Below are 22,851 nucleotides of genomic sequence, written 5' to 3'. Positions count from 1 at the left end.
ACTTTTACAGTAACTATTTTCAAAATAATAATGTGAGATTTAATAAAATTCATCCTGTGTTCACAACTAGGTGAAATATTCTTAGCCTCGCACCAAAATGGTATTGATACCAATGATTGCTGTTGTTGCTATTGATGATGATGATGATGATGATGATGATACATACTTTTCAATAATACAATTTGAACACAACGTTGATGTGTGGAATAGTTTTGTTTCGACTTGTTTCTTTTGTTCAAATGGCTAAGCTGAAATATAGTGTCTTTTTAATATTATTTGGTTTTAACTATTTACTGTCAATAGTAACTCGTCCAAAGTTGATTAAGATTTACAAGGAAAGTACCCAAGAAAAGGGATCCAGTATTTACACATGACATTATGAAACTAGGAGAGCAGTGTGGGAGATTTGTAGGAGGGCAAGTGAAATTGGATACTTATAATAATCATGTGGTGTGTTCAAGCTTAAAGCAAGCAAAACGAAAATAGTGGAAATGGCAATCAAAAGGGAAGGAACAACCTCCAACACCCTTTTAGATGAAATTATATTGAAATTGATTTCCAGCTTTAAATACGTGGGAAGAATCATATTCAACAATAATACTGTAAAACAGAAATACCCAACAGAGTATAAAATGCTTCACATATCCACACCAAAGTCAGATACCTACTATGGGATAATAAAATACTCAACAAAGGTAAATTATCAAATTTCAGACTTACTTTTCACCAGATATGACCTGTGCAGTGGAAACATATATCCTCTGAGGTAAGGACAACTGAAAACTCCAAGCTATGAAATGAAATTCCTTACAACTATGAAACAAGAGACTAAAAAGTTCAAAAAATGAAATCAATGAGGATGAAACTACCATAAAAATACCCATCATTAATACAAGAAAGTGCAGAGGTGTGGTCACTTGATGAGAATGGAGAAATGTAAAATAGGTACAAAAAACTTTGATGCAGAAGTACCAGGGGAAAAAATCAGTGGCAGGGCCCTCCTCCTACAAATCTCCCACACTCCTCTCCTAGTTTCATAATGTCATGTGCAAAAAGGTCTACTATCCTGGGTGTGGTGCCAAATGCTCACCATTTCTTCCTGTAACTGTACAATTGGCAAATGATGATGATGATGATGATGATGATGATGGTGGTGGTGGTGGTGGTGGTGGTGGTGGTGGTGATGACGATGACTATGATGAAAAAGAAGATGATGGATATGGTCCACTAAACTAAAACATGGCTGTACTTCCTTTGAAGCTGCTCCACATGTAGAATATCCTCATCCTGCAACCACGTGAAAAAATATCAAGAAGGTGCACAGTACAGTAAACAAGTGGCATACAAGAGTATGATACAGCTGATGCTATAGGACATGATATCAAAAGAAACAACACAGTACAATACATGGATCATGTAATTATGATAAACACCTGTCCAAGAGAGATGCCATATTGGTTGTATGTGGACCAAAAGGAAATATAAAAGCAATGTCTGCACCATTTTAAAAACAATCAATCCACTACTATGAACAAATGTGGGTTTGTCACTTCAAGTCACATCATAAATCTAATGCTAATTAAAGCAATTAGTGAAAACTGGTTTTTTCTGATAAAAGAAAAACCTGGCAAAATGTTTATGGACACCATTTTATAGGAAGAAAAGGCTCAGTTTCCTCATATGCACGAATAGCACACCTGCACAATCATATCCTTGTCGAGGCCTGGCAGTTTCAACATGTGCTCCATGACCAGATTATTCAGAGGCTCGGGGCTCTCAAGTAGATCCTCTGGCTGATCCAGGTCTGAAATTATTTTCTGCAAGCTGGGCTGAATTTCCCCCTGGAACAAATAAATAAATAGAGAGAAATTCAGATGCAGCAAGAACACGTATCTTATTTAACTAAATACAACATACATAAAGTAACATACCTGAGTCATCCACTTGTGATTCAGAATTTGTTTTATGCTGAGCCTCTTCTCTGGGTCGACAACCAGCATATGGCGGATGAGGTGTTCACATTCTACACAAAATGAAATATCACTTTAACACAACAGATTTTCTAGTGGTTATCAATAACACAATCAAATTTATTCATTAATCTCAGCCTTCAAGTTTGGTATAAATCACCTATTTATCAGTCCTCCAAATGTGCATTAAAATGTTGTCAGCTACAAGAAATAAGTTAGTTTGCATCCATAAAAAGCAACAAGATAAATGTGACAAACTATCATCTATCGCCATGGTGATGGAAGTGGAAATGAAAGTAGAGAAAAACCACTGCAGTAATTGTTGGACTAGAACAACTATAATCAGTCCAATACCACATAGAAAGGAACCAATGATGGATTTCTAGAGTTCAGACAATTGAGCAATGTCTCGGGAAGGAGATAAGGCACACAGAAAAATAACAAAGGCTAAGGAAAAAGGTGAACAGATGCTAGGGAAAAGAAATACTCTACATAAAATGAGAGAGAAGCAAAATGAAAAGCGCCATCAGCAGTAACAACTGACATTCATATTCATGTATGACACAGTCTAGCTTTAAGCACTCAATAGAATAAAGATGGAACCAAAACCATGGAAGAGATTAGAAAATTTAGATGACATTCGATATGAGCAAATAAATAAAAAATAAATATATATGGAATTTCAATTGGAGATACACAATCTGATAGAAACATAGGAAGCAAATTCATATAGAGAACAAGAGAATACTGTAGAAGAGAAATTACAATACAAAAGAAATAAGAGAACAGCAATAGATAGCAGTGTACATGTAGCTGATTCAGTTTTCATCCCTAGTGCTCAGAAATCATGGATGTATGCAAAGTGGTCACAGCGCACATACTAAAAGATTGGAGACAAGCTGCAGCAGTGCAGTGGAGGGTCAGCAAGTGAAGGGCAAATAACAGATAACTGAAAGATCAACAAATAATGAATTGCAAGAGCAAGCAGGAGTGCCTATATTCTGTTTTTTTTTTTTTTTTTTTTTTACTGAAATATCAGTTTTCATTCAATTTAAAACACCATCTTATCCAATAATCTGTAAGTGGCCACTGTGCAATTAAACCACCACACACACACACACACACAAATTGTATGTACATAGCACATACACCAACCCATTCCATGTAATGTTGATAGAAATTGTGCAAATGAGTTATAGGACTTATAATTAACCAACTATCTAAATTATGACAATTATGCAATAGCCTACTAGCGACACAAATAACTGAATCTGGAGATAATGTTCCTTACTTTTTCTGAGAGAGAGAGAGAGAGAGAGAGAGAGAGAGAGAGAGAGAGAGAGAGAGAGAAGCTACATCTATGACTAATTATTTTTCCACACGACTTTGCTTCTATAATATACAATAAAAAGTAAAACAAAACCATGAAGGATGTTGCAACAGCACCAATATACTGGGTGTCCCTCCTATGAGTCAGCAGGCCCATTTTCTCTGATGTTTTGGTAGATATTTACACTTTCATTTTTGCAATGTGTAGGTGCATTCAGACCAAACTGCTCATCATATTTTTTGAACACCACCCAGTGTTGACTGAATGTGTTGGTTTGGGTTCCTTTACACACAAAATTATTCTTAAAATAGAATTTTATGTGCCTATTGAATAAAGAGGCTCCATATTAGTCCAGTGTGATACCCGGTTAATCAATATGTATTAGCTGTGACAGTAAAACACAAAGAATAACAAGTGCTCCTCCGGTGACAGAGCAGCACTGCCGCACGGTGGCATCAGTCAGTGTGGGCCGGGGTGATGCTACCACTGTTGGTGTACCGGTTATTCTTCACGTTTTATTGTTCCTGTTAACACATATCGATTAACAGAATATCACACTGGACTAATTTGTAATTTGGGGCTGCTCTATCAAACAGGCACATAAGATTCTTTTTTAAAAGTAATTTTGTATGCAATGGGAAATAAATGAATTCTTTCTGTTGACTCTGAGAATAGTATGAATGATGCTGAAAGCACTATTTGTCTGGGTATTATTGGTTTCTTTTTTAAAAAAAGTACTTATTTCTTAAAAGCTTATTAAAGAGACATTCATGTTCAAATGCAGTGGGCATTTCTAGTAATGAACATGAAATAAAATTAAAACTCTCATAACACAATTGTTAGGTCACATAGGTTGGCACAGTCAACACTGTCTTCCGATTTGTGCTGCCAAGTACGGACCAGAACAATGGGTCAGTGGGTCAAGAAAATGTAAGCAAATTATAGATAGCATTTATTCTTACATTTTTATATTTAGAAAAAAATTATAATTATTTGTTTTCTACCATTTTTCCTGGTTAATGGTAGCCCAGGAATATTTTTTTTGTAGAGTATATCTTTTGTAACGGTCGTTTGTCATTCATCATATAGCTGTGGAATTCTTTGCAACTAACGTTTTTATAATTATGTTGTAGTTGCAAAAGAGTCCACAGACAAACTGTACCTGTCTCTTGTCGACTGACTCTGCATTAGGGAGAAAAATGTTTCCACATTTGCTTCATGGGATGGAATGCCGAACAAAAACTGTGCAATTTTTCATAGTTCCAAATGATGAGAAGAATGTATGCATTTTTCAAATACATGGTCCACTTTTTGTGAGACTGAAGATTAATGAAATCATTGTTATGTTCATGTTCTTGAGTCACCAACTTCTTCAGAAAGCAGAATTCACTGAAGCATTTCACATCATCTACATCTACACCTCTATCTGAAAGATATTTAATGGTTGGTTCCATGTCCTTCCATTCAGCAATTTTTAAGAGGTAACCACACTAAACAGGTCAACTCTTGCTTGGAGGGCAATCACTTTTGGAGATAATCTGTACATCTTCCGTAGAGCCCAACTACAACTACTACTGTGAATTTGTCACATTTAGCATCCCGTCAATTTTTACATTTCTCTGCCAACAGAGCTTTCACTTTTATGCTCAAGAATGGATTGCCCCCACAATTGGTGAGCACATTATTAATAGACAATACAGCTCCAAGGAATTCAATGTGTGAATTAGTTTCTTTCTCAAGATCAGCTCTGCACAAGCAAAACATGCCAAGAAGTGTTTGTAGATGGAATAGACAGATCTTGCTAAAATCTTTTTCAAGTAACTTTGTAATGATTATAGATGTGTTATGATGAGAGAGAAAGTATGACTTCAGAGCAGGGAACACACGAATAAGTCTGTTTACCCCCAGATGCTTTGCTATGAGATAACAATTTCTTGCGGATATTTAACATCAACAAATTCGGAAAATGCTTGAAGTTCAGTATTCTGGAGCACATAGTTTCAGAAGTATTGAAACAGTTTATATTTTGAATACCAATCTTCCATGTGTCTGCAGCATAATGAATGTATAATTATTTAGGATGTGATCTTGACACTTGACCTCAATCAAAAGTCCCCAGTTTAAGTTTTTAAAAAGGAATATTTTCCCCTTCTGGAACCCAACACAGTCCTCCAGACATTGTGTTACATTTATCTTCTATGAAAGTTGCGCATTTATCAAGGTGATCCTTATTCTGAGGAACACTCTTTAAAAATAAAGGAAGTATCTGCAGAGTCTTTAAATTGTTAATCTAGCTCAATTAATTCTGATTGCAAACCACCAATTTTTCCAAGCTAGATATTAAAAACTGATTGAGACTTTAAAAATAACCTACAGTTACGGTATTGCTATCAATAGAAATACCATAGTCATTATCTCCCAAACTCGTGATAACACTTTCAAAAGAATGAGGACTGAGCACTGAGTATATTATTGCTTCTGGTTTTGTTCTTGCAATCAAAATTTTTACCATGCTCGAAGGATTGTATCAAACTGGTTGTCCAGTCTGTCACTTTATAGCTGTTATGATGATTCATAATGAATCACAAGAGTACATTCAGTGAGACACACTTTGTCTCCTTTTTTACTGCTCATTTTCATGAAAAATTGAGTTCATTTTGATGATGATGCTTCTTCTTGGTAACTCTTTTTGTGGTTTTCAGATTCTAAATGTGTTTGTAAATCTCACCCTCATTTATTTCCCACAGATACATACTTAGTGGACTTATTAACTATACACTCGCACTCGAACTCATCCCTGCAACGTCTACAACAAGGAGCCTTTTATTACATAAGTATAATAAACCTTCACTTCCATTTAGGCATATTTGTTATTAATTTAAAAACTATTCAAACCACAATCAAACAACAATTCAGAACATCTGCATGCAACTTTACAAAACCTTACATCAGGGGATGCAGGTAGAGCACGGAAAAACAGACTGCAGATCATTGCTGGGAGAGGAGTGTTGCAGGGGAAAGCATTTGCACCATTTTGCTCAGCAATGACATTACAGGCTCATTCCCCACTTCTTAACGATCACCTACTGTGGCACCAATTACACACACTAGTTACAAGGTTTCAAAAAAGTGCATTGTAGAAACATTCACATTCAAATACAGTACTTATTTGTAGTAATAAATACAAAATTAAATTAAGCATATCACTAATGTCAGCAGTGTCCAGCTACAGCAAAAACCTGACGGCACTTAATAATTGTAACACTAGAGCCAGGGGCCATAATGCTGCACACAGACTTTAACAATTGCTTATTGCACGATTCAGTTTTGCCAATGTTGGATGCTATGCTGAAAATTTGTTGCACAATTTATCTTTGAATTAATATGAATCAAAATTCCGGACATTTTATCAAATTTTAAAATTGGCTCTGGGCACAAATTACAGGGTAAAGGACACATACGGAAAAATTCAGCCATACAGCAGCCTAACCTTTCTGTATGAAAGATAATATTCTGTGAAGACATCCAGAGGTTTCTTGCAAGCAAGAGTAAACACGTTACTGGGAAACGTCAAAATCTTGTAAGAAAAGATACATACCTGCACTCATAAAAAATGGAATCCGAAATTTGCCAGAGATAACCCTTGTACGGAGAGACTGCAGTGTGCGGCCATCAAATGGGAGGGCTCCACAGACCAGCACGTACAGGACAACCCCGAGGCTCTGCAGCAGAACGCACAGTAAGTCAACAGGACAAAATCTTCAACAGTTAACATGATAATGGAAAAAAGCAAAGCATGGCCTAAGTAGACATATCACTATCTTACTGCAATCACGTTAACCTGCAAGGAATAAGTACTTTAAGTATACCTATAGAACTCTTGGGAACATCATACATACAGCCAACCCCCAGATATGGGGACATTGTGATGTCAGTGCAGAAAATATACAAAGTAATTAAGTAGTCTGAATGAATGAATGTGTGAATAATGTTATTGGAACAAGTAATTCTCCTCTCTGCAGTCATCACAAAAACAACACTTTCTGAAATTCACTAACTGTAGTAAGTTAGTACAATGTCTGCAGTTTAGTGGATACAGACAGTTAGTTCTCCAGAGATCCAACATAGCTTAAGTTTGGAGACAAGCTGGTTTTCTCTCCAACAGCAATGATCATTATACTGCATGTCACAGTAATAAATATAACATACAATTGACACATCACTTAAATTAAACTTCTAGAGCTCTGCTAATAGTCTGGATGCAGAACACTTGTGTCAAAGTAGTTCTCTTATTATTTTGCGGTGATCATTTCGTGTGGTGTATTTGGGAGGAAGTAGTATGTTCCCCAACTCTTGCTGCAATCAATGTGGGCTTCCAGAATTCCAACATAAAACTTCTATATGATGCACAGCACTTCTCTTGCAGTGTCTGCCAATGGACTTTGTTGAACATTGCTATCACACCAACTAAACAAGCTCTCTCTCTCTCTCTCTCTCTCTCTCTCTCTCTCTCTCTCTCTCTCTCTCTCCCCCCCCCCTCCCCCCCCGCCTTCGGAGAGCTATGGCAAAAAAATGCCACCCTTCTGTGTGCCACAACAACAGGCATTACAGCAAATGCATGTAGATGTAAGTCTTCTCTCCACAGAAGCATGTCAGCACTTGATATGCCCATCAGATGTCCCACTTGTAGAACTTTTCAGTACCCTTTACGCATGTTAGCAAGTTATGAATCATATTTGCTTGCCATCAGAGCCCAAAAACAAGTTACTTTGATGAAATCTTCTAGGGCTGTGTTGTGGTGTCGTGCTGTCAAAATGTTTAGTCAAATTTACTACTCACCATCTTAAGGCGAAGTGTTGGGTTTGCATCCAGTTTGTACGTTTATAGCTGCTGGACCACAGACTGCTCCGTTGGGTGTGCAATGAGTGGCCAATTCCGTGCTTCTGGAAGAGGTGTCACAGGCAGTGAGGGTTGAAGGTTAGGGTGGGGTAGGGGGTGGGGAGACAACAGTGGCACGGAAAGGGGGGGAGGTCTGGATGCTCAGTCTCAATGCCGCATATCTGTTTTATGCCATAATGCTCCTGACCTTATTTTTGCTAACACCAATTCTCTTGCAGGGCTCCACTGGAAACTGCTGTCCCAATTGGTAAGATTGTCATGTACTCTTACTTCAGTGCCTCTTTGATTTTTTATTTAATCGTACGGCTAGAGCCCCCAGCCGGGCAGGCCATTCGCCGGGTGCCGGTCTTCAATTTGACACCACTTCAGTGACCTGCAGTTGGTGAGGATGATAGGATGATGATGAGGACAGCACAACACCCAGTCCCTGGTCGGAGAAAATTCCCAGACCCAGCCGGGAACGGAGCCCGGACCCAGAGGATTGAGAATCCGTCACACTGACCGTTCAGCTACTGGGGGCGGGCACCTCTTTGAAGACAGAACCCCAGACATCATTGGCGCAGTACAATACGTCACTTTAGTCTGTTAAGAAACAAACACAGGCCTTCATTTTCTCAACAGACTTCCTCGAAAAGAATGTCGCCTTCCCTCCACGGATTCCCATTTGAGTTACTGAATCATCTGTGTAATACTTGTGTGTTAATCAAGCCTACTGGAAACAAATCTAGAAACTTCCTCTGAATTTGGTTTATTATCTTCCTTTAAGTCGACCTAGTACGGATCACAAACAATCGAACAGTACTCAAGAATGAGTTGCACTAGTGTCCTATGTGCAGTCACTTTTACAGATGAACCACATTTCCCGACTCTTGCCAGAAAGTACAGTCTCAGAGTTTTAACAGTCAACCTGTCCATGACGCAGTCTGCCTCTCTTGCAGAGTGTGCAAATGAAATTTCTTGAAGATCCTCGTAGCCCTACTGCACTGACTTACAGTAATTATCCAGTAACAGAATATCTCACTCTTTGTTATATCTCCTCTGTTAATACTACCAGTATGGTCTCAGACCCACAAGCAATAAACACGAATCAGTGGAAGGAGTACACCACTCCTTTAGTGGATGAATTATGTTTCCTTAAGATTCTTCCAATGAATCTCAGCCTGGAATCTGCTCTTCCTATACTTAGTTCCGTGTGGATGAGGGAAAAGGTGTGGGAGAGGGGAAGACCGAAAGGGAAAAAATCATAATTTGTCAGATAGTTAGGCAAAGGGAAAACTGGAGGATTTCAAGCATCATTTGTTGTGCACAGATCTGCACCCTCTACCCTCGCTCATTCATACATTTGCAGAAATTTGTGTATGGACAATGTTTTCAGTCTGATGAAGAGGTATCCACCGACAGGTATTTTTACATGTTTCAGAATATATTTTGCGAATGGAATCTGCTCGTTGGAGAAACATGTATAAAGAGGAATTACCTAAAAGGGGGCTGTAATGGACAGTAGCTGTATTTTTTACCAAAGACGAAAGTTTTTCTCTAGCAGCGAGTGATCGTTTCATATTGCCCCAGTAAATACAAAATATGTCATGTTCAATCAAATAAAAAGATAATAAATCTGTCAGGTAATAGCAGCGGTAAGCACAAATGAAAGGTAGTACACTGCAAAGCGAAAGAAACTGGCACACCTGCCTGATATAGTATACGGGCCCCGCGAGCGCACAGAAGTGCCAGAACGTGACGTGGCATCGACTCGACTAATGTCTGAAATAGTGCTGGAGTAAACTAACACCACGGATACTGCAGGGCTGCCCACAAATCCGTAAGAGTACGAGGGGATGGACATCTCTTTCGAACAGCACGTTGCAGGGCATCCCAGATATGATCAATAATGTTCATGTCTGGGGAGTTTGGTGGCCAGCAAAAGTGTTTAAACTCAGAGGAGTGTTCCTGGAGCCACTCTGTAGCAATTCTGGAGGTGTGGGGTGTCGCATTATCCTGCTGGAATTGTCCGTCTGAATGGATGCAGGTGATCAGACAGGATGCTTCCAAACGTGTCATCTGACAGAGTCGTAAGTAGACATATAAGGGATCCCATATCACTCGAACTGCACGCGTCCCACTCCATTACAGAGCCTCCACCAGCTTGAACAGTCCCCTGCTGACATCCAGGGTCCATGGATTCATGAGGTTGCCTCCATACCCGTACAAGTCCGTCTGCTCGATACAATTTGAAACGAGACTCGTCCGGCCATGTTGATGGCCAACACTGAAATGTGAAGCAATTAGCGGAAGGATCGCACTTGAGTCACGTTGAACGATTCTCTTCAGTCGTCGTTGATCCCATTCTTGCAGGATCTTTTTCCAGCTTCAGTGATGTCGTAGATTTGATGTTTTCAAAATGGCTCTGAGCACTATGGGACTTAACATCTGTGGTCATCAGTCCCCTAGAACTTAGAACTACTTAAACCTAACTAACCTAAGGACATCACACACATCATTGCCCGAGGCAGGATTCGAACCTGCGACCGTAGCGGTCACGCGGTTCCAGACTGAAGCGCGAGAAGAAATAAGTCTCTTCTAGACAGGAGTGATAGTCAGCAGGGACCTCAGTACTGTGGCGTGAGGGACCAGGTTGTGAGCACAAGCAATCTGTCGACATCTGCTACCAACAACAAGAACGTACTTACCCATATGTCAGTCTTGGGTCCGTCATATTTGCGGCCCTCGAAGAGCTCGGGGGCAGCGTAAGGGGGGCTGCCGCACCACGTGGACAACAGCTGGCCGGGCTGGTAGTGGTTGCTGAAGCCGAAGTCTGAAAGCAGACCACGAGTCAGTGTCACAGGCGAGAGCTGCGCGCGCTCACACCTCGGCCAGAGCAAAGCGGAGCGCGGGCTCATAATGCCGCCACCAATCAGTCCCACCGGACACCGAGAATAAGCACTGCAACTCTAGCACAAAGTCCACTCGCTGTATCGTACTGTCGACTGGAGGTCACCGAGACAAGCGCAATAGCTGTTGACTACGAGGCGCTCTAGGGTACTTCTTACTTGGTATTAGATGAGCACAATGAAAGAAGAATTAGAACAAGTGAAAAATGAGTGGCCTAGCCATATTCTAGTCAGCTTAACAATGAAGAGAAATTGACAGCAGTATATAATATTCTGAGCCGCACCTTGTCCCAAATGGACAGGTGCCGATGTCCTGCAAGTTTCTGACTTATATTCTGGGAGCTTTCCTAATTTTTAAGGTTCCGGACCTCAATCGGTAAAAATGGATCACTTTGTTGTATGTGTGTGTGTGTGTGTGTGTGTGTGTGTGTGTGTGTGTTCAACTGAAGGTCTATGGGCCCTTGGCGGTATAATAAACGTTAGCTTCCAAGTCGGTGCAATCAAAAGATACGGCCATTTACTTGATACTCACTAACTCACTCATCAAAACTTACAGGGTACTCCCCGTTGACGTAGAATCATGAAATTTGGCTAGATGCAAGATTTCACTGTACAATGTACAAGTACAGGGAAAAAAATCAGAAAATTTCGAATTTATAATTATATCACACGAAAAAATAATTGCCATTTGTTAAATCACTGTGTCTGTCCATCCGGTTGTTAAGTACCCTTTTTTCTCTGAAACGGGTACACGAACAAAGCTAAAATTTAAGTCAGATACTGATGTCCATAGCCCTTCGGTAATGAAAAAATGTTAAGCTTCTAACTGAGTGCAATCAAAAGAAACTGTCATTTATGTCACGTATTTTGATGTTCACAAATTCAGTCATTAAAACCTATAGGGTACTTCCCCTTGATGTGGAATCATGAAATTTGGTAAGAAGAAACGTTCCACGGTACAATTTTTGAATGAAAAAAAAAAAATCAGAAAATTTTTGCTTTCTAATCATATGAAACGAAAAAAATATTTATTTTGTGATTTGTTATACGACTTCAAACTTGAAATTTAAACTTTCTCGAAATTCTTTGGATTCCTGGGACCGATATCATGCCAGTGTAAATGGCAATAATCAAAACAGTCAAAATCCTCGACTTCCGGAATGGATGAACTGTCTGTACACATAATTAAGTTTGTACGGAACCCTGAGTGCACGAATGCTGCTCGCACCATACCACTTTTTTTCTTTTAAATATTGAGTTTATGCAATGGGGCACGTGGAGCGCTCGGGTTAGGGCAAGGGGCACTTTTCATGAAGGCCAGCCATTATTCTTTGTGGTGATTGTGTTGTTGGTGCGTGTGAAGGTAAACGAGACGGTGAGTCAGCATTAAGTTTGTTACATGGTTATAAATGAAATACTGGGCAACTGAACAGTAAGATTTTATTCAAGGGTTTTACATTACAACAATCGAAACGAGGCAATGAAAACAATATACAAAAGTCATGAAAGAGAATCGTTCCCCAGCAGCTAATTGATGCAAAGTGCGAAGACACAACGGCGACTCTACTAGGTCTCGAGGCACTGCCCTCTCCTAGTTGTTGTCACAGCCACACGCGGTGTCAGAGACAGAGCACTTAAACTACAGCGAGGCGACGCAAATCACGGGACACCTGCTATTGTGGCGTCGGAGCTCCTTTCGCCCGGCGCAGTGCCGCAGCTCCCCGTGACATGGGCCCAGCGAGTCCCTGGAAGCCCCCTGCAGAAATACTGACCTACGCTGCCTGTACAGCCGCCCGTAATTGCGAATGTGTTACCGGCGCAGGCCGTTGTTTACGAACTGACGTCTCCATTATGTCCTATAAATGGTAGGTGGGATTCATATCGGGCGATGTGGGTGGCCAAACCGTTCGCTCGAATTGTCCAGAATGTTCTTCAAACCAATCGCGAACGACTGTGTCCCGGTTACATGGCATCGTTGCGTGAGAACATAAATTCCACGAATGGCTACAAATGGCCTCCAAGTAGCCGAACGTAACCATTTCCACTCAGTGATCGGTGCAGCTGGACCAGAGGGCCCAGTCCATTCCACATAAACACAGCCCACACCATTATGGAGCCACCACCAGCTTCCACTGTGCCCTGTTGACAACCTGGTCCCACGGTTTTGTGCGGGTCTGCGAAACACCGTGCTACCATCAGCTCTTACCAATTGAATCTGACCAGGACACAGTTTTCGAGTCGTCAAGGAACCAACCGGCATGGTTACCATCTCAGGAGTGGCACTGCAGCCGTCGTCGTGCTGTTAGCAAAAGCATTCGCGCCGGTCGTCTGCTGCCTTATTCCGTTAGCACCAAATTTCGCCGCACTATTCGAAAGCATACGTTCGTCGTACGCCCCACACTGGTGTTAGCACAGACAAGTCAACTCAAACGCCGCTACTCTCATTCGTTAACTGAAGGCCGTCGGCCACTGCGTTGTCCGCGGTGTGAGAAAATGCCTGAAATTTGGTATTCTCGGCACACTCTTGACACTATCGATCTCGGAATATTGAATTGCTGACGATTTCCGAAATGCGATGTCCCGTGCGTCTAGCTCCAACAACGATTCCGTGTTCAAAGTCTGTTAATTGCGTCGTGCGGCCGCAGTCACATCGGAACCTTTTCACATGAATCACTCGATTACAAATGACAGTTTCGCCAACCCATACAATGTCTAGGCGACACTACCGCCTTCTGTATATCTGCATATAACTATCCCATGACTTTTGTCACCTCAGTGTAGATAAAGTATGGTAACTCAAAAATCTAATAACGCCTCAACACTGTTATATGTGCGGATGCACCACACATCTACCAGCAACGCGTGAATGGCTACCTTATTCGTTTTTCTTTACTATCGCTTCATTTCTTATGTACTGCATCTTATGAATTGTTCCCCTATTGATTTTTGTTTTGCTAGCAACTCTTTGAAGGTAATACTGATGAGAACTGCAGAACACGTAAATATCTATTACCTGCACTTATTAATATCTACGAAATGTACTGATATAATAAACCAAGCTATGAGAAAAGCGCGTAATACGCATTTAATCTGGGAAGATATGTTAAACGCGACTAGTGTGTGGTGGAGAAAGCAAATGAGGTATCGTATTACAAAAGGCTCAAATGGCTCTGAGCACTATGGGACTCAACTGCTGAGGTCATTAGTCCCCTAGAACTTAGAACTAGTTAAACCTAACTAACCTAAGGACGTCACAAACATCCATGCCCGACGCAGGATTCGAACCTGCGACTGTAGCGGTCTTGCGGTTCCAGACTGCAGCGCCTTTAACCGCACGGCCACTGCGGCCGGCATTACAAAAGGGTTTACCTGTTAGAGAGGAGTAGTAGTGTACAAAGAAGAACAATGGATGGTTAACACGACATAAAGAACAGATGAGAATGTTTAGAGGTGGCAGCAGCGCGAAGCTGCTGACTGCCAAGAAAATATACCCGATACGGCCATAATAAGACATAACGCATTCATATAATTTTACGTTATATTTGTGACTTGGTGCCCTTCCACTTCCCTGAATAATCCGTTAGCCACAGGAAGGTAAGTCACACGCTCAGTTGATCTCTGATTTGTAGAAACTTCATTCTATATGTATTTGTAACTGGAGTGTTTTTAGTTTTTATTCTGACACGGAAAGAAGCAGCCAACTGATAATAATTTCAGTTGTAAGGAGGATACCACAGAACTGCTGAAGCAGCCAAACCAATCTATTTGCAGTACAGATTTTGTCTGACGTAAGTACTTTAATATAAAAATAAAAAGGTAGCATATTTTGATTACTTTCATTCCAGAATATCATATAGGACTATTTTTTTGGGGGTAATTCATCAAGCGAAACTGAAATTTTCCACGTGCTAAAACTTGTAATGCAATTTAACTGGTATTTCAGAGACCTGTTCAAGGAATTGCGGTACTAACTACCGTTTCCTAATACAATTATTCTTTCCTGGAATTTGTCATAGCGTAAACACCTCTTTTTCAAACCAACAGCTCCGTTCACAGAATCAATACTAGAAACAAGAATAATCTTCATAAATATTTGATGTCGCTTATTTTGGTTTTAAAAGACGTCTATTGTTCAGAAGCACCATTTTCAATAGCTTACCACAAGCCACAAATGTTTAGTTGCTATAAAGTTCAGTTTCAGAGGAGCCTTAATGTTTTACTGGTGGGCAACTACTGCTACTCCATTGACAAATTTCTTAGTAGAATCAGTTGATGTACACATTATTAATAATACCAAATAACACAAGTGTTGTGTAAAACCTGATTTCTGCACATCTGCAGTACAGTGTTGTTTGCAACATAAATAAGTGTTACAAACTAATATTTTTCTTTCATGGTCCATGGCTATAACAGCCTAAAAATTATCATATTCACCTTAATGTGTTGCACAATTACACGTTCGAGACGAATTTGTTATTTGCTGTGAAATAAAATTATATTTCAGATTTTTTGTGGTTTTCTGTAACATGTATTATGATCATTTTAACTTAGGATCTGTAGAAGGAACCTGAGTAGACATATTTTTCTTGAAAATATGTTTTATATACGAAGTGTGTTCAAAAAGTAAGGTGACTTTATATTTTTATGAAAAATATTTACTCATTCATCAATTTTGATGTTGTCCCCTTCAAAGAAATACTCCACAGATACAATATACTTGTTCCAACGCTTCTTCCAATCCTCGAAGCACTTCTCATAAGAACTTTTTGGTACAGCCTTGAGTACTTACAGTGAGGCAGTTTTTATTTCCCCACTCGTTGAAAACCTTCGTCCTTTGATAGGGCTCTTCAGTTTTGGAAACAGGAAAAGTCGCAGGGGGGCCAAATCCGGTGAATTTGGTGGCTAAGGCGTGATTTTCGTGTTTTGTTTTTGAGCAAAAAAAATCTCTCACAAGCAACGATGAATGAGCAAGTGCGTTGTCGTGATGCAAAAGCCATGAATTGTTTTTCCACAATTCCGGACGTTTTTGCGTATTGCTTCTAGCAAACGGCGCATAATGTCGAGGTAATACTCCTTATTGACCGTACGACCTCGAGGCAAAAATTCATGATGCACAAGGCCACGGTAATTGACTTTTCTCAGTCTTTGCTCTCTGGGATGCTTCCATTGGGACGGTTAGGCTTTGGTTTCGACGTCATAACCGTAAGCCCATGTTTGGTCACTAGTTATGACCCTTTTGAGCAAATCAGGATCATTACCGACGGCATTCAAGAGCTCCTGAGCGATGCTCATGCGAAGGTTCTTCTGATCATAATTGAGAAGTTTGTTCCAAAACTTCGCGGACACATGTCTCATCTGAAAAACATCCGAAAAAATTGTATGACACGATCCCCCTGATACGTAACATCCTCAGCAACTTCTCTTACGTTAATTCGACGATTTTCCAAAACAATTTTCTTCACAGCTTCGACGTTATCATCTGTTGTTGATGTGCTCGGGCGTCCAGAGCGAGGTTCGTCATTGGCATCTTGACGGCCATCTTGAAAGAGCTTGTACCACTTGCAACTTTTTTTTTATTACTTAGAGCGGACTCACAGTATGCCACTGTCAACATTTCAAGTGTTTTGGAGCACGTGATTCCTTTTTTCACACAAAAATTGATGCAAATTCTTTGCTCCATTTTTTATAATAATAATACAAAATCGCCGAGCACACTAAAACACGTCTAACCTTTCTATCTGTGAAAAACAAATGAAGTACGGTATATACTTGAAACTGTAAACATACATGTGTACCACCATAACAAAAAATGATCGATAATCGAATGTACGTTGCAATTTTAAAAGTCACCTTACTTTTTGAACAGCTCTCGTAGTCTCGTTTTATGGCACTTTGTACATCGTTGAGGACCTCCTCTCTATGTATCCACATACGTAATCTAATGTTGACAGAGTTGAACATCTTTAAACACTCCGGTAGGTTAGTATACTTACGGTCATTAATTCGACACGCAGCTTTAACCCCAGTCCACCCCAGCTTCGTGACTCGTAAGCTCATACACAGTTCATTCAGCTGTTTGAGCAGATTAGTGCAGAGTTGAGGTTTTCACTCTGCAGCGGAGTGTGCGCTGATACGAAACTTCGTGGCAGATTTAAACTGTGTGCCCGACCGAGACTCGAACTCGGGACCTTTGCCTTTCGCGGACAAGTGCTCTGGAAAGTAGGAGACGAGGTACGGGCAGAAGTAAAGCTGTGAGGACGGGTCGTGAGTCGTGCTCGGGTAGCTCAGTTGGCAGAGCACTTGCCCGCGAAAGGCAAAGGTCCCGAGTTCGAGTCTCGGTCCGGCACGCAGTTTTAATCTGCCAGGAAGTTTCATAATCCAGAGTTGTCATCACGACGATTACACACAGGAGGTGACATTACACGAGTTGATCCTATCTTCAGTCAACTGTACAATGGCTCGCGTTACACAAGCAAACTCACGAGCAGCCGACACAGAGGACCACGTACTAATCTATGGCGAGGCACAGGAGGGTGGACCAGAGCCGGATGTAACGCGAGCACCCCGCAGCGGGTGGAGCTGTTCCTCGCCGACTGACCTGCCAGCTTGATGTCGCAGTTGTGGTCGAGCAGCAGGTTCTCGGCCTTGAGGTCGCGGTGCACGACCCGCCGCCGGTGGCAGTAGCTGACGGCGGCCACGATCTGCGCGAAGACGCGCCGCGCCTCCTTCTCCGTCATCCTGCCGTTCGCCACCAGGTGATCTGCAACGCGGCACACTGTCACAGCACACCGGCAACAATATGCCAAGCATTATGCGGGAACATTTATTGTTTCCAAACTACAAAAGATAGAAACGAGTTCAAATTTTCATGCAGGTAATGTGAGCACCATGTGTTACACGACAAATATCAAAACCGCGGCTCATTTCCTGCCACAACGAAGCAGCTATTCTATGATTATTGAATTCACAGGCTCAAAAATGCGATGTCGCAGACTTACAAGTGTGTCAGGCGCAGAGGGGATACAACGCGGCTTTTTTGCGTAGCCCCACAGTTAAAAGTCACAAGGTGTGAGGTCTGGAGACCTGGGAGGAGCAGAAGACGAACTTCAACGCCTATAGGTCAACAGACCTCACACTTTGTGACTTTTGTCTGTGAGGTTACGTAAAACAGCCTCTGTGCCTGACACTGTTGAAAGTCTGCGTGTCGCGCGGGATTAGCCGTGCGGTCTTAGGCGCTGCAGTCAAGGACTGGGCGGCTGGTCCCGGCGGAGGTTCGAGTCCTCCCTCGTGTGTGTGTGTGTGTTTGTCCTTAGGATAATTTAGGTTAAGTAGTATGTAAGCTTAGGGACTGATGACCTTAGCAGTTAAGTCGCATAAGATTTCACACATATTTGAACATTTTTGGAAGTCTGCGACATCGCATTTTTGAACTTGTGAATTCGGTAACGACAGACCAGCTACTTCGTATGTGGCAGGAAATGACCCACCGTTTTGATATTTTATCGTGTAAGACATGGTGCTGACAGTGAATGCATAAAAATTTGAACTCTTCTCGTTCTGGGAACGTTGGAATTGTGTTTCTATCTTTCGTAGTTTGGAAGCAAATCAATGTTGGAAATGTGTTCCTTCTTTTTCAATAGCACTGTTTTTACTTTTGGAGCTCCAACGGAGAAATGGAAAGAAGAAACGGACCGAGGGCGAGAGGGCGCGCGAGGGTTGCAGAGGGCGAAAAAGGGAAAGGGAAAGGGGGGAGCGAGGGAGGGAGGGAGGGAGGGAGAAAATGGTTCAAATGGCTCTGAGCACTATGGGACTTAACATCTGAATCATCAGTTCCCTAGAATTTAGAACTACTTAAACCTAACTAACCTAAAGACAGCACACACATCCATGCCCGAGGCAGGATTCGAACCTGCGACCGTAGCGGTCGCGCGGTTCCAGACTGTAGAGCCTAGAACCGCTCGGCCACTCCGGCCGGCAGAGAGAGAGAGAGAGAGAGAGAGAGAGAGAGAGAGAGAGAGAGAGAGAGAGAGACGGCGAAAGGGAGTGAAAATGAGTTATGTAGTCCCAAATGCGATCATTCGGAGCCAAAAACAAAGGAAAAATTGAAATGAATCATGCAACAGCCAGAGCCTTCACATCCAATGGTAAAAATTCAAAGGCTGTTGAGTAGCCTGAAAAAGTTACGAAATCAAATCCGCAGGAAAGTCTGGTAAAGCCTGTCAATGATTGTGAAACAGGGTACGAGAGTGTTGGGTTCTTTGTAGTAATGATAATTTCAATACATTAGCTAGTAACAGGTAGTATCAAAGATGATATTGGTAATACGAAAAGATGTGCTTTGCACGTACTATTGAAATGGTGATTCTCTTTAAGTTATCAAAGAAATCGACTGTCAAACAATTTGACGAGATGTTTATCAGTCCTTTGAGATACAATGGTTTGAGCTCTAGAGCATGGCTTGGAACTCATAACATCTGATACACCAAGAATTACAATTTTAATATGTTGCACACAAAAGAAAAACTAACCGACGAAGAGAGTTGAACACTGTGTGCTGGAAATTCTCCGTTGTGGAGCCACGGGCACAAAGAATTTGGGGAACAGCCCAGTATTCGCTTAAGCGAGCGTGGAGAACGACCCGAAAGTCATACTAGGACTGGCCGTCGTTAACCGGCGGCATGGGTTCCGCCCTATACCGGCGCATCTTGTTATTTTCAAAGCGAATCGCTTAGTGTTGCATTCATGGTAATAAACGAAAAATCTGTAAAATGTGTTTTTCGTACATCACGAAACAAAATTAATACACCAACAAAATGTCGAATACTAGACTGGGTTAGCAGATCAACGCACCGCCAATACGAGCTGGCTGGATCGGAGCCAGTGTGAGAGAACTGCCCAAAGCCAGTATTGGGCAAATCACCTGAAAAAACAGAACAGGAAGAAGGGACACCATGCGCTGCTGTGTAGCCTGTAGTCTTCAATCCAAAGGCTGATTTGACTCTACTCCAGTGCATCCTGTGCAAGTCTCTTTACCTCTGCAAAACTACTGAGGCCCACATCCAGCTGCAGCGGCTTACCGTAGTCATCTCTTGCTCACCTTTCCCCCCCCCCCCCCACACACACACACATACACTTATCTCTGTTATCACAATGGCGATTTATTCGTGCGCCAGGATGCATCACGTCAACCCGTATCTCCTTTTAGCCAAGTTCTGTCACAAATTTAACTTAGCCATGATCCGATTCCGTACCACCTCGAAAAGCTATCCGGTGTAACCATAGAATCTTCCGTATTCTTCTGTAGCAGCATATCTCCATAGCTTCTACTCACTTCTTGTTCAAAATGTTTATCGTCGACGTTTGATTTCAGTACAAAGCTACACTCCAGACAAACACCTCCAGGAAATATTCCATATTACTTAAATGTTGTATACGTGGAAGAAGCCTCGACATACTGACAGGTTTCAGATAGATTATATAATGGTAAGACAGAGATTTAGGAACCAGGTTTTAAATTGTAAGACATTTCCAGGGGCAGATGTGGACTCTGACTACAATCTATTGGTTATGAACTGTAGATTAAAACTAAAGAAACTGCAAAAAGGTGGGAATTTAAGGAGATGGGACCTGGATAAAGTGACAGAACCAGAGGTGGTAGAGAGTCTCAGCGAGAGCTTTAGGGAACGATTGACAAGAATGAGGAAAAGAAATACAGTACAAGAAGAATGGGTAGCTTTGAGGGATGAAATAGTGAAGGCAGCAGAGGACCAAGTAGGTAAAAAGACGACGGCTAATAGAAATCCTTGAGTAACAGAAGAGATACTACATTTAATTGATGAAAGAAGAAAATATAAAAATGCAGTGAATGAAACAGGCAAATAGGAATACAAACGTCTCAAAAATGAGATCGACAGGAAGTGCAAAATGGCTAAGCAGGGATGGCTAGAGGACAAATGTAAGGATGTAGAGGCTTATCTCACTAGGGGTAAGATAGATACTGCCTACACGAAAATTAAAGAGACCTTTGGAGAAAAGAGAACCACTTGTATGAATATCAAGAGCTCTGATGGAAACCCAGTTCTAAGCAAAGAAGGGAAAGCAGAATGGTGGAAGGAGTATATAAGCGGTCTACATAAGGGCAATGTTCTTGAGGACAAAATTATGGAAATGGAAGAAAATGTAGATGAAGATGAAATGGGAGATTTGATACTGCGTGAAGAGTTTGACAGAGCACTGAAAGACCTGAGTCGAAACAAGGCCCCCGGAGTAGACAACATTCCATTAGAACTACTGACGGCCTTGGGAGAGCCAGTCCTGACAAAACTCTACCATCTGTCGAGCAAGATGTATGAGATAGGCGAAATACCCTCAGACTTCAAGAAGGATATAATAATTCAAATCCCAACAAAAGCAGTTGTTGACAGATGTGAAAGTTACCGAACAATTAGTTTAATAACTCACGGATGCAAAATACTAACGCGAATTCTTTACAGACGAATGGAAAAACTGGTAGAAGCCGATCTCGGGGAAGATCAGTTTGGATTCCGTAGAAATGTTGGAACACTCGAGGCAATACTGACCCTACGACTTATCTTAGAAGAAAGATTAAGGAAAGGAAAACCTACGTTTCTAGCATTTGTAGACTTAGAGAAAGCTTTTGACAATGTTGACTGGAATACTCTCTTTCAAATTCTGAAGATGGCAGGGGTAAAATACAGGGAGCGAAAGGCTATTTACAATTTGTACAGAAACCAGATGGCAGTTATAAGGCTCGAGGGGCATGAAAGGGAAGCAGTGGTTGGGAAGGGAGTGAGACAGGGTTGTAGCCTATTCCCGATGTTATTCAATCTGTATATTGAGCAAGCAATAAAGGAAACAAAAGAAAAATTTGGATCAGGAATTAAAATCCATGGAGAAGAAATTAAAACTTTGAGGTTCGCCGATGACATAGTAATTCTGTCACAGACAGCAAAGGACCTGGAAGAGCAGCTGAACGGAATGGACAGTGTCTTCAAAGGAGGATATAAGATGAACATCAACAAAAGCAAAACGAAGATAATGGTATGTAGTCGAATTAAGTCGAGTGATGCTGAGGGTATTAGATTAGAAAATGAGACGCTTAAAGTAGTAAATGAGTTTTGCTATTTGGGGAGCAAAATAACTGATGTTGGTCGAAGCAGAGAGGATATAAAATGTAGACTGGCAATGGCAAGGAAGGCGTTTCTGAAGAAGAAAAATTTGTTAACATCGAGTATAGATTTAGATGTCAGGAAGTCTTTTCTGAAGATATTTCTGTGGAGTGTAGACATGTATGGAAGTGAAACGTGGACAATAAATCGTTTAGACAAAAGGAGAATAGAAGCTTTTGAAGTGTGGTGCTACAGAAGGATGCTGAAGATTAGATGGGTAGATCATATAAATAATGAGGAGGTATTGAATATAACTGGGGAGAAGAGAAATTTATGGCACAACTTGACTAGAAGAAGGGATCGGTTTGTAGGACATATCCTGACGCATCAAGGGATCACCAATTTAGTTGGCTCTGAGCACTATGGGACTTAACATCTGAGGTCATCAGTCCCCTAGAACTTAGAACTACTTAAACCTAACTAACCTAAGGACATCACACACATCCATGCCCGAGGCGCGATTCGAACCTGCGACCGTAGCGGTCGCGCACCAATTTAGTATTGGAGGGCAGCGTGAAGGGTAAAAATCGTAGAGGGAGACCAAGAGATGAATACACTAAACAGATTCAGAAGGA

The 22,851-nt window shown here is 41.3% G+C and overlaps 1 protein-coding gene across 1 annotated transcript in view; it reads right to left on the bottom strand.

The window, feature by feature from the left end:
• The window catches only part of LOC126100252 (serine/threonine-protein kinase SIK3-like), a 541,515-nt gene that overhangs the window by 105,826 nt on the left and 412,838 nt on the right, over window positions 1-22,851 (bottom strand). The window contains exons 3-7 of the mRNA XM_049910836.1: window positions 17,686-17,847; window positions 10,887-11,011; window positions 6,899-7,022; window positions 1,932-2,023; window positions 1,698-1,841 (exon numbers count right to left, since the gene is read on the bottom strand). Coding sequence (XP_049766793.1) covers window positions 1,698-1,841; window positions 1,932-2,023; window positions 6,899-7,022; window positions 10,887-11,011; window positions 17,686-17,847 — 647 coding nt within the window. The remainder of the gene's footprint in view (window positions 1-1,697; window positions 1,842-1,931; window positions 2,024-6,898; window positions 7,023-10,886; window positions 11,012-17,685; window positions 17,848-22,851) is intronic.

This window comes from Schistocerca cancellata, chromosome 9 (genome assembly GCF_023864275.1).
Source record: "Schistocerca cancellata isolate TAMUIC-IGC-003103 chromosome 9, iqSchCanc2.1, whole genome shotgun sequence".
In the NCBI taxonomy this organism is placed as follows: Eukaryota; Metazoa; Arthropoda; class Insecta; order Orthoptera; family Acrididae; genus Schistocerca; species Schistocerca cancellata.
The sequence above is the reverse complement of the archived record's forward strand: the minus strand, read 5'-3'. Positions and strand labels throughout refer to the sequence as shown.